General features: G+C 37.0%; 1 protein-coding gene across 1 annotated transcript; it reads right to left on the reverse strand.

Moving 5' to 3' along the window:
• Positions 1–518: 518 nt before the first annotated feature.
• On the reverse strand, positions 519–12,467 carry nt5dc2 (5'-nucleotidase domain containing 2). Its single transcript, XM_067413826.1, has 14 exons — positions 11,992–12,467; positions 11,070–11,254; positions 9,544–9,618; positions 9,396–9,451; positions 9,209–9,302; positions 6,840–6,968; positions 5,755–5,815; positions 5,040–5,142; positions 4,783–4,884; positions 4,424–4,505; positions 3,590–3,676; positions 3,217–3,357; positions 1,811–1,875; positions 519–1,703 (listed from the first exon to the last, which is right to left on the reverse strand). The coding sequence occupies exons 1-14, from the start codon at positions 12,365–12,367 to the stop codon at positions 1,442–1,444; spliced, it is 1,818 nt and encodes a 605-aa protein (XP_067269927.1). The 5' UTR covers positions 12,368–12,467; the 3' UTR covers positions 519–1,441.
• Positions 12,468–13,544: the final 1,077 nt, after the last annotated feature.

The raw sequence follows: 13,544 nt of genomic DNA on the forward strand, positions 1-13,544 counted from the left end.
AACCCCTGAAAGAATTACACATGCTAAGTATGCATATTTGTTTGAAGATACAACAAATCTTAGATCTTAGACAGTTATCTTTACATGTCTCATACAACTATAAGAATAAAGTTCAAACTGATAACTGTCTTTCTAAAAAACAAAACTTAATTCGTACGAGCAAAATAATGAAGTACAAAACCGATACATATTTATTATCTGGAAGCCGAGCTAAATTAGTAAACAGTGTTACTACTCTCAGATAACATAATACAGACATTGCTTGTAACAGAAATACCAGAATAGATGCCAGAAAAACTATTATTTCCAATTCATTATACAATACAGGAAGAGGGACTGTAAATCTACCCCTTTCATGAATGAATAAAAATGTTATCATTAAAAAAAAACCTTTGACAATATATACGTTTCTATTGCGTTTTTGATCAAATAAGCACAGCCTTGCTTGGCATTATGAGACTTGTAATTTTTGGGTTATATGCGTCATCCCTGAAAGATGTAAGAATCAGTAAAATCTAGACATTAATACAAAGCCTTTTATTTGATTTTATAACTTGTAGAGCAAGTACATACAAAAAGATTACATCGTTCTTGTTCCTGGAAAACTGAATTTAGCAGCATTGCTATTCACAGATTTAAATGGAAGCAAACAATGTTCTGAATGTACAGATGTTTAGTCCAAAGCCACAAACAGTAAAGGTCAAAAATGCAAGGTCAAAAATAACATCAGCTTTTGGTTCAGCCCTCCAGGAGCTTCCATGCATGTAAATACAGCTGTCATTTAAAATACAAAAATCATATATCTAGCAATAAAAAGCTGTGGAGGCTGTTGTTATCTATTTATGTTAAAACTTTGAGTCTAGGCCACATTATTACTGTAGTGTGGGGAAAGTAAGTAACATTACAACACCAAATCTATGAAGCTATTTGACCTAATCATACATGTTATCAGACCTACTGTATTTGTAACTCATATTGTGCATTTTTGGCCAGCGGCTCAATACTTTGGCCTACCAGAGTAAAAAAGTCTGGGTACCACAAGTATAATATATTTCATTCCTCCTGTTATTCTGATTTGTGTTAATACAAACATCACGCTGTTGCAACAACAAAACGCATGACACACAGGATTAATTTACAAACCAAAACAGAAGAAGAGAGAACTGTAAACCACTTAACATTTAACTATGTTTAGTAAGATATAATGCAACAAATGTAAAAACATTAGAGGCAAGAACACTAGGAGAAATTAATCACCAAGCCTTTGTCTTCCACTGTCCAAAGGCTTGAGGACATGGAGTTGCATTGTAACCTAACATCCAGCAGATGGCCCTGTTGCATGTGGCGTTTGCGCAAAAAGTGCCACGTCTCCAATGCCATAGAGAAAAACACACCCCTCATTCCACTCAGTTCATATTTGCACATTAAACCTTTGGTGGATTTAACGAATATGGGCCATCTCCTCCAAAAATGGCGTCTTCATGCAGCCAGTGCAGAGCTGGTCCATCCAGAGGGGGGCTTCGTGCTGCAGGGGTGTTCGGCGTGGGTAAAAGGTGTAAGAGAGGTCATAGTTCAGTAGGCAGCTGATAGAGGCCATGTAGAGGTCTGAGAAACGGCACAGGCGGCGGGAAAAGTATGTGGGGTTGTGGCAGGTACGGAATATGCTGCCAAAGTGAGGGTTGAAGAGGTTTTTGGTGACTGCCCTGTAAAAAAAAAAAATGGAAGAGAAGTTACAAAAGGCTATAGTTGATGACTTCATTGTCTTTTCATCAGCTAAAAGCATAACTGTTTTTTGTCTTGCTACACTCACCGTAGCTCCTCCCTCTCTTTCAGCCACTCCTGAAGAACCTTCTTTGACTCAGGATCCCGATACATCTAAAAAAAAACAATTCAAAACACAAGATGTAAATAAGTTAGTTGTACAAAGAAAATTATTTATCTTCAAATGAACAGGAAAAACTTTCAGCAGTGAGACTTTAAGGTGATACAAAAGAGAGCATAGACATTAGATAGTTATGTAAATAATTAAAAATTATAAACTACTGTTCAAACGTTTGGTGGTGAGTAAGATTTTTTTTTGCAAAAAATGTATATTTTAATTCAGCAGGGATATATTAAATTGATCAAAAATTATAAACATTTGTAATGTTCTATTTCAAATAAATCTGTTCTTTTGTGCTTTCCATTCAAATAATCCCGGAAAATAATATATATTAATATAAAACATTAAGCGGTAATGCTTTCAACATTAATAATAATAAATGTTTCTGACACCAAATCAGCCAATTAGAATTCATTCTGAAGGATTCAGCTTTACCATCACAGGAATAAATTCCATTTCAAATATTTTCAAATAGAAAACATAATATTTCACAATATGTATATTTTTCCTGTATTTTTTTATGAAATAACTGCAGCCTTGGTAATTATGAAATACTACTGTCAGTAACACTTATGAAACGTTACCAACCCAATCTGCTAAACAGTAGTGCAAGTCAAACACAAACAAATATGTATAAAACCTTCCAAACAGATGCTGCTGATTTTTCCAAAAACAGAATACTAACATTAATCTCAAACTGACTTTTATTACACACAAACAAAGATGGAAGATTTTTTTTGGACAGAATCTTCTCTGCCTTTTTCACATTTGAGACTCTTCTCATGTATAACATTAGATATTGCGTCAAAATCTTGTATGATCTCCGCATAAACACAGGAAAATCTCTTCATTAACAAGCTGAGAGGCGAATAATGCTTCAGGACATATACCCTTGGATGTTAAAGTAACAGTGTCTTCCTTTCATCCACAACCAAGACACTTTATGGCATTTTCAGTGGGTGCAATTTGAGAAGCACAATTTAAAACAGTTATCACCCAAACCATGACAGAATATGAGGTCGAATTTACTGTGGATTATGTTAACAGAGAAACTGATCACACCAAGCTTTTCTTACACGGTGGATCTAACTTTGGCTATGAACATTTGGAACAATCAATCCAGATCAATATAAAGCGAATGGACCTCTGCCAAACCCATCAGGTCAGTGCTATGCAACCATATAAGGAATACAAGCACATTTAATGCAGTCCTCTTTATTTTGCTCTCATTAAAATGTTCTGCAGAAACTTGCTCATGTCAAACATTTGTATGATTGTATAAGTTTGTATACAATTATGACAATTAATATTTTAGTTCAGGCCGTACTGCTAACCTGCATGCGCTCCAGCAGTCCGGTGAGTGCCTGCAACCATGTGAGACTTTGAGCATACTGGTCTGTGTTCACCACTTTAGTCTCCACCTCAAGTTCAGGCACAATCGCTCCCGTCCTCCACCCATGACGCAGCATCAGGTCCTAAAATGCCAGGACAGGAAGTTTAATATTCAGGATGTCCACTTCAAGAACCTTTTTAAAAACAGTGTTACTGTTTGATCCTGGAAACATATGATTATAAAAAATGCAGAGCGAGATTTACTGCTACTTTTTTGGGAAACACCAAGCAATCTGACGCAGTAAATACAAAAGAAAGACATCTGCGCAACAAATGTGCACAATGTATTCAAACAGAAGCATGACGCTGACTCACCGCCAAGTCGCTGTAGAGATGATCTCCAAAATAAAAAACCTTGGATCCCCGCCATCCTGTTAGCTTCAGAAAGTCTACAAGGTTTCCCTGAAACAAAGCAAAACAAAAGCAGTTTTGTTAGCCAGCTGCTAACATTGTGATTGATGTAAAGGATTTGACTTGGCAGGAAACTACGTCATACTGCAGGTTCTCTTCCCAATACTCATTTGAGTTTCTGGAAGCTGCGCGTCAACAGGCATTTCATTGGTTTTGTATGGCAGGAATAGTTTGCTCTAAGGTTACTGCCAGGGAACTTTCCCATAAGTCTTTCCCAATTTGGATGGTTTTCATATGCTTGCCTGAGGGTGGATATATATATAGTCAGACTAAGCCTCTGGTCAGTGTTCTGGTCAGCCAAGTCTGTTTGTACATGCCTGACACCACTAAACTGTGTTAAATTGATTTTCCATTGACCTTGTCACCTTATTTTCCACCTTTTCCAAATGAAAGCGTCATATGAAGTGGATAAATCATTCTACAATTAACAAAGTCAATGTGGAGCTAGAAGGATTCGGGTTATTCTCACAGGGACAGAAAAAACATAAAAAGTTTAGAGAAAAGTTAACCGTGTACAATTTAAAAAGACATGTGCTTGAAAGTTGAGGGCATACAAGTAGGCTAAATGTTCCATTAATTCTGAACAATTTCCCCAGATGAATTCGTAATCCCGGATTTAACCCTGACTCACAGATGAGTCAGCATAAATGTAGCAACTGAAAGCTTTCAGAAAAGACATCTGCCTGTACTGCTCAATAATCTTAGCAGAATAAACAGAACAAAACAAATCTGCATTACCTGCTTATAGATCTGTCCCTTTTCCAAACTCTTGATCCGATCCCACTGCAAATCTCCATTGCTGTCCAAACGTCTGAATGGTCTGGATAATTAGGAGAGACAGAGATATTTAAAAATCACTGTGGCGGTCGATTCAGGACACAAACAAAACTCAATCAAAAGGACACAATCAATTGTTCAAAAGTGACAGTAAAGGCATTTATAATGTTGCCAAATATTTCTTTATTTCAAATTAATTATTTTGACCTTTCTATTCATCCCAAGAATCCTGGAAAAATCTATCATATTATGAATCACCTCTTCCTAAAGGAAATCTCTGACTGTAAATGAGACATTTTCCATTCAAAAAGCAGACTTACTTTATACAGTCATTAAAAAAATGAGGCTTGTCAGCTTGAACAATGACAACGTCAAAGAAGTCCCTCCAGTCCTTTCCAACCATGTACCTCATGCCTTTATCACTGAAAACAAAATAACAATTACTTAACAGTGTAAATGATTTGGGACACAAAATAATTAGTGGTCCTTTTGTTTTACAAATGGTAAAGAACTTCACTTAGAGGTCTATTATAAATGTATCATATTTTAAATGTGATGCATCAGAAAAGAAACTTACACAAAGCTGAATGGGCTGTTGGTAATAAGGAAAAGTTTCTTCCCTTGACTGGCCAGTCGGTGCAACACAGCGTACGTCTCGTCTCCTCTGAGAATGTATTTCTCTAGGGACCGAATAAGGAAGGAAAAGGGGTCACAACAGGGAGAGAGTGAAGGAGGAAAAGGGTTTTTCAAAAGCCAGCCCATTCTTATTGACTTAAACCAAATCAGTAATGTCTGCAGACTATGATAAATGTCATCCAGATTCTTATCAGATCTGTTTTTCCTGTTTACCTAAAAATTATTTATATTGCAATGGAACATCTGTGATAAGGATTTGCAGGTTCTCTGCTTGCCCGCAGGGATACAACAAGCATTAAAAAACTAAAGATTAGATCGGGCTAGCCCAACAGAACTGCTCGCTTCAAATCCCATTCTCTAAAGAGGTCCAATTATGCAACGGTCTGCTCTGAAAACAAAAGACTTCTCCCCACCTATATATACACACACGCACACCACACAAACGCACTACACAGAATGGGTCTAAGAGGGTCAACTTTCAAGTCTGGTTTTCATTTGCTCCAGCTTACAATAACATCTCTTTTTGTCTTAAGAAATTTGAACTGGCTAAAGAAAAGCAAGTCTTACTTTAACTGAGATTTTAAGACGTTTTTGTGCCATGTTACATGCAAATATTTGGGTAATGCACATACATAGTAATATTTGTTAATACTCACCAAGATCTTGCATGATCCATTTGTACATGTAACCCTTGATATGCACCATTCCAATTGCATCCTGGAAAGACAGATTTTCTGTTTAAAGGGATAGTTCACCCCAAAATGAAAAGTCTGTTATTATTCTCTCACCCTCAAAGTTGTTCAAACTAGTTTGAATTTCTTTTTTTCTTCTGAACACAAAAGATTTCTTCAAAATATCCTCTTGTGTGTTCAGCAAACAGGTTTGGAACAACTTGAGGGTTAGTAAATGATGACAATTGTATTTTTTTTGGGTGAACTATTGCTTTAACAAACATTTTAAACAATAAACAAGTGCTTAAAGCGAAACACTTTCCATTCTCTTTTTTTTCTCATTTCTCCCCTTAAAAATATATAAAAATGTATCTTTCACAAGCTTTACTTTGATACACTGCCAGGTTTCTGGTTCCCTCTGACATCCTGCGTACCCACACGCCTCAGCGAGTACAGTACAATCTGTTCTACCAGCGTAGACAGAAGTCAATTCAAAAAGCTGCGCTTGAAAGATAAACAAGTGTGGCGTGCTGACGCTCTACTTCCTGACCAGCAATGCGTTGATGAGGCAAGACCACTAATTGCAAACAAACATATTTGATTCATATTGAGGATTTTAGTCATTTACTGCTCAGCCAAGATTTTTTACTTTCTGCTAGTTAGCAAGAGCTCAAGCAAGAAGGGGTGGAAAGTGGGGCCGAAAAGCAGAAGTGAAAGACAAGACTACATTCTGCAAGTAAATTGGCCCAAAAAAGCAGGAAAAAACAAAGCCGCTCTGTAATCCAGTTCAGGACCACCATGATCAAGTCATGAATGAAAACAAATCAGTCAGCGGCACTTGACCACAGGCAGAAGAAAGAATCCGCTCAGCTTGAGGACAGAGTTTACAAAACGACAGACAAGAAACAGCTCTCACGGTTATAAATTACAAAAGCAGTGTGTAAACTATTCCCACAGTCTGTTAAAACAGGCTGCCATTATTGTGCAAATTTGACAACACACTTTCGGTCATCAGGAAGACAAAGTATCAGGATCAGGATTCAAAGAGGGCATATTGACTTCACACTTACAGAAACATCTTTGTAGAGATGCTCAGGGTCATACTCTACGTCGTTTGAGATGAAGTAATCGTTCGCAGCTGCCAAAAGAGTCATCTCAGGGATGGAGAAAACATCCATAAACTGTTTCATTTTGGGACCCTGGAACAAAAAACAATAAAATGCATGAGTCACATGCACTTTCAAAGACTGATGATTAAGCAAAGTTTTTTCATCTTTATAGTTAAATGATACACCTGCTCTGAGGAGCTGGAAATAGTGATATTCTACTGTGAGGAAATTGCAGGTCTTATAGTTTAAATGACCATTTGAGTGCAAAACCTCCCTCCTCCCTAAAAAACAAAGTTAACCAGTATTTGACCAAAAAATCCAGAACCATAAATTTGCGTGACCATATCATATCAATTGTCCATCTAACAAAATAGTAAACAGTAAAATCAAACATTCACAAAAAAATATTAAGGGGTCCTGAATTGAGAAATCAACTTTCCCTTGAGCTTTTGATATATAAAAAAATAATGGTAATGTAAGAAAATCCTCTAAGTTTCAGATATGACAATTTCCATCTGAGTCAAAGAAAAGCTTTTATTGCAAAAAAGCAATAAACAACACAGGCCGACTTATTTATAAACTTAGGTTTATAAATAACATAGACCTACATAGAGCTAAACCGGATTGAACTTCCAAGCAATAAACATGCAGCATAAGCTTCATTCGGATTCCAATAATATGAATGTATGGATGAACTTTATTTTTAATGATTATCCAGCTGACATGGGGAAGACATTGCGTGTTTGTTCCTTCATTTCATCACAGATTCGTTTGTAAACAAGTGACTGGATTTGCAGACAGGATGAGATTACATGAATGAATGAAGCAACACACTTGTGTGAGTAAAACTTTTTTTAAAATAAGTGATAGTATTGCATTGTTACAGATAGTTTGATATCCATTGATTATGTGTATGTGTCTAACTGAACATAATTAGGCATACCGTCACAGTGCTGTCCCAGTGCTGGAGAATCCTTTATTTTTAGGTGTTTAGGCTACGATTCATGATCACTTATTAGACTCGGATATGTAGCCTATGTGCCAGGGCTCGCAGGGCCCAACATCCCGGGCTATGTGTTTTCCAGACAGCTACCAAGTGTGTTGTTCACTCTCTTGACTTGATATTTAAAAGAAAAATGCAATCGCGGAAGTTTTGCATATTGCTTTGATTTGTCTGACTCTGCAGTGAGGCGTGTGTGTTAGCTGATGCATGGTTCGCGGTTATATCCATTGATCGGGTGGGCCAAGAAATAAAAAAATCTAATTTAAATTAATTGCAGGTGGATGAGAGATAAATCATTGTGTTTGTTTGGAAAAGACATTTTGTTAGTCCTTTTCCCACACACTTTTAAAACAATTCCTCATGTGTACTCAGGGAAGCAGAAGCTCACTAAATATGCAAATCCTATCCAATCGTAGCAATGGGCGTTTACTTCCAAGTCTTCAGTGCGGCACGCCCATAAAAACAGAGCGTTCCAGGAGGAGAAAGGCTCAAAACCAGTGTATAAAACAGCCTATTACTTATTTATTTTGATGTTTCTGAATGTAAAAACCACCAGAACGTCATGAGTTGACATCAGACGACAGTATAAGAAAATTTTAAAAAGCTAGTTCATGACACCTTTAATATTACCATAAACTGCAAGGCTTCAACAAACATCATAGATTTTACATTTCATAATATATATTTTTTATAATAATAAATCTGTATTTTTACAAGAAAGTTTTATTATTTGCATTTTTTATTTGTCTTCTCTACTGTCTGTGACCCTATCAGAGCCACTGACCTAACGAGACATCCAGAGATTTTTGAACTTTTGACAGACTCAAAATAATAATTTGTCTATAATTATTAATATGGAATAATATTTGACTTGTGAACATGTTTAACCAAATCCAAGAATCCAATATTTATTCAATGATGCATTTTACAACAGAGAATAACTAGAAAAATGTAAATTCATCATTAAATATCGATGACTTTTCCAGGTCTGGAAAACGCCATTTTATAAATCCCTGATATATTTGTGTTTCCCATGACCATGGAAACCCTGCAGAGAAGAATGTGCCTGCTAAATATCTGATTCAGAAAAGGAATGTAATGTTTTAGTTGTAGATACAAAGCATCCTGCCACTTACTCATGGTGGCTGGACACACAAAATCAGATTTGGGCTCCTGACAGGGTGGCACCACATTACCCTCACTGACCTCTTAGTAATGAGGCACAAAAATGTAAGCAGGCAAATATTGCTATGTAAACATCTGCCCTCTCGAGTGTAAAACTGACTGATGAAATGAAAATGCATAATAAAGTTAGTGGGACTATCACCTTGCCATAGAATCCACTGACTTGGTGGAGGGGAACATGATTTGATCCTCCATAAAGTTTCATGACCTCATCATCAGGGACAGGCTTCAGACCCCTGCGTATAGAATAAAAGAAAAACAGTGAATTACATTACACACTTCTTCAGACAAACTCCCAGACTGAAGTGATCAAATGAGGTTCAGCGTACCTATAAACGGTGCCTAACTGGATGTAATGGAAGGCATCAATTTTCATGAGAAGTCCCTGCGGCATTGAAAAAATACAATTTGAATTCATATAATAGCAAGCTGCCATGAAAATGCTGCAAAAACTCAAACCGTGAATGTTAAACGCACCTTTTGGATGTCATAGTGAAGTCCCCGAGTTGCAAAATTGGGAATGTAGTCGTATTTACTGATTCCCTCAGGGTACTAGTGAAAGAACGGGACAAAAAAAAAAAAACATTTGAAACACGCCAACCTTTAACCTCCCACACCTTGACTCCACATGATCCCTCAGATCACCGTCATTAGAACAATTAAGCAAAACAGAACTGAACCGGAATCTGAGGAGCTGAATCCCAGGATATGTGTTGTGTTTAGGGCTGTTCACACTGAACGCATTCTTTGCATTCAACTGCGCTGCTTTTCCATTGTTATTTATGCAAATGTGCACTGGATGGACATGTTTTAACTGTTGCGCTCACATCTTTTGCACCGTCTTGCGCATGATACAACATTCTTGTGGCAAAAAAAGTTCAAATAAGTTACATCTTTAAAAAAAAGAGAGACCTGCGCTAGACCGATGTTTGACCATTGCACTTACAAATTTTGCAATGTTCTAATAACGTGGTGCTAAAATAAGTTTTTATGCAACTCTAGACCCTGTTTTCATGCTCCCTTCATGTGTTAACGGAATTTTCCTACTTCCCACTTCTGAAGTCGTGATTATAAGCTCGTCGCATTCAAGTGCTTCGTTGTCGGAAAGAACATGGATCATGTTGGACATCAGGTTTATTCTTGTCTGTTGGGGAAAATCTTATTAAAGCCATAATGATATTTAGCATCCCATTAATTGACAATCATAAACATTCACAAATCAGTCAGCTTGCAGACAATTCTGGTCAAATACAGTCTATTTTCGCTGTGTACAAAATATGCTTCAAATTTAACAACAACACAAGGTGATGTAGCTTATGTGGAGAAAACGAATAAATAATAGCAGTTACAGCAGCAATCGTTCTCCCCTTCACCATGTTTAAAGTTTATGGCACGACCATTTTGGGAACTTGGGTATCAAAGCGATCTCAGAAACTTCACAACGGTAAATATGGCTTGAGAGGGCATTCATGTCCAATTTTTAACAATGAAAGTAGTAATTACAATAGCAGGTGATGGCAGCATTATTCCATGAAGCTGCATCTCACGCTTTTAAATGCAAAATCGGGTTCCGTATTTCACACAAAACAGGTTTCTGCATTACACTCTCTATGTAAACATGCTAGATCGTCTTGTGTTTCACATCTTTTGCAGCATTTTGAAAAAATTTTGACTTTTAAAAAATTGAGTCTTGTGTATTTTTCTCATTACACTACCCTGCATTAGTCTTTTTTTGCATTCATGTGTTGCTTCCATTGTTTTTCTATGCAAGCCAGAGCTTGGCTTAACAGACGTGTTTGACATGTTATTCTTGGACCTTACGTTTTGCAGCTGAAATTAAAAGTTTATTTTCATACATTTTCATATCTCATAATAACTAGAGCTTATTTGCCACATTGAATGGCAAAAATTGCCAATTTGCTTTCACAATAATTTGTTCAATAACATGAAACATGCAAAACAACAGGTTTATATGGCGGTGATGTTGTGTGTCTGTCTCGAACCTTGTAGTGCTGAACGAGAAACTCTCGCGCCTTGTTGTAGATCATCTCATCCAGCGCGCTGGAATAGAGTGCTAACGTGTAATCATAGTCAAAGCCGTAGATGTCCACCTCTTCCAGATTCACCTCATTGTTGGCATAGATAGTGGAAGGGTTCAGAAGATTGCACACTCCGGGAGGAATCAAATCTGTGACGAGGAAAAGAGAGATGTGACGTTTATTATCATCTTTTAAATATGGTTTAAATATTGCATTGTCTGTCCATGAACAAGGCATAAAGGAAAACTCTAATAGGTCTCTAACACCTCAAATAGTTGTGAATAGAAAGCGTTGTAACTCATGTAATAACTACACAATGTAATAATTTACAAACATTGCAGAATCATACTACTACTAGTAGTAGTAGATTAAAGAAGCAAAGTTCTGATTTTAATTATTTAAAAATGTACTGTAAAGGAATACCAATGTTTCTTGTTTAATAAACATAATAATAATAATAATAACAATAATAATTGCATTAATATATTTAAATGTTGCATTTCGCAGGTAGTTTAAGACTGGCTTTAGTTTTTTTATGTACAGTAAGAGAATATTAATATGTTTATATTTAAAAAAAAAAGCTATTACAATTATGAAAATGACATGTTTTTGGTTAGTTTTTAATCAAGATTTTGTTAAATCAAATTTACTACAGTATATAAAACGTATTACGTTAAGTGCAGTTTTTACATTACATTAAGTTGTAACTTAGTTAACGTTATTTCATTATGAGTGATCATGCACTGGACATGTGAATGGCAGTTGTTTACTAAATGTGCAGAGGCCAGCGCCTTTTTGGAACGGGGGAAAGTGGACAAATACTTTTTGGCATGGATACAGAGATTACAGAACATCACATATGAGAACTCAAATTAAACCAACATACCGTGCACAAGCCGTTTCATCTCATTGTATCTCGCCCACAAGTACGTTTTATTGTTGATCTGCGGGGCCGTGGACGAGAAAGCCCTTCCAGATTTGGTTAGAGATTCTTCGCCTCTATTTTTGCCCACGATTTGGTGTCTGTGCGACGTGACTGCGGCTGCAACAGGGTTATGATTAACGTTAGCTGCCAAATGTTTCGTTGGTCCACAGTTGTGTCCATCTTTGCAGCACTTCTGTCCGTTCGTTGTTGAACCAGCCGAGGAGAAGCTTCCACACGCAAAAGCAGGAATATTCAATCCTGAGCAGAGCGCAACTCTGCAACTAGAGCTTTTTTGCCACATTGCGTGGCTTAAAGTGCCTATTTTTTTGCACGCCATGTCTAAACTATGCTAACGAAGTTTTTTACTTCTTTCATTCGTACTTGGCCCGCGTGTTAAGTAAGATCGCTTCTGAGGGAACTGATACAGGTTGGGAATCGCTGGTCGGTAGCAAGCTGTTTTATGAACCAATCAAATGCTAGACTTGTAATGATTGACGGTTCGTTGAACCAATAAGACGCGGGTCCTGCTACGTCCCTCATCTAGGGTTTGGTTTAGGAAGAAAACGTGTTTACATGCCAGTCCAACCAATACGTTCTCTTCATGAAAATGTTGCAATAGTTCATGCCTTATGATTGGTCAAACGACATGGCAACTGCCTACATGGGCTACGTGACTGAATATGATTAAAAATGTTTTGTTCCTAGAGACGCTGGCATGTACGTACAAGATGTGACCAAAGACACATGTTCGAAAACATAAGATACGTTTGAAAGCGTTCGTGGTCTTGTTCTAGGCTTGGCTAAAAGACATGCGCTGCTGCTTATACTGAAACAAACAGCATGCAGTTTGACTAGGGGTTTGTGCAGTAACAAAAAGGCTGATGTAATTATCGCATTTGACCATATGTCAGACTTATCTTACTGTCTTATCCTAGCAGACAGGCAACATTGATTTTTATCTAAAAGCCCATCCGGAATGCACACACTTGTCTTCGATTAGTCGATTTTAGGTGTTGTGAAGACACGTTTTACACATTCGTTTGTCAAAATGTATTTGCTGAGCTAATCAGCAAAGAAACTTGAGGAGTGTGGCCGAAGTGCTGTCACTTCATGGTCACTCTTGTCGGAAGTAACTGCTGTTGCAACTTGCATGTATACATCATTCATCTGAATGTGTGGAATAGGGTGTGACAGACACAACAGTTAGTGTTTTATTACTGTCCCAGTAAGAACAACATCATATTTCACTCCAAATTTTAAATACAATAAATTTATTTTTGGACCGTTTAATTACATTATGTTCATTTCGTTCTATCCTGTCAATCTGACAGTATTATGGGAAAAATTTGCATTAACAGTAAAATAAACCAAATACATAACATATCATTAGAGCAATAGCCTATACATTTTCTTCATTTGGAGTGAAATTTGGCTGGGACGTTTTTGTCAGATTCAGTAAGCCCATAATTTCCTCAGGACAATAATAACTGGTGGCAAAATGTTGAAATATCAGA

The sequence above is a fragment of the Pseudorasbora parva genome, chromosome 13 (assembly GCF_024679245.1).
Source record: "Pseudorasbora parva isolate DD20220531a chromosome 13, ASM2467924v1, whole genome shotgun sequence".
Classification (NCBI taxonomy): Eukaryota; Metazoa; Chordata; class Actinopteri; order Cypriniformes; family Gobionidae; genus Pseudorasbora; species Pseudorasbora parva.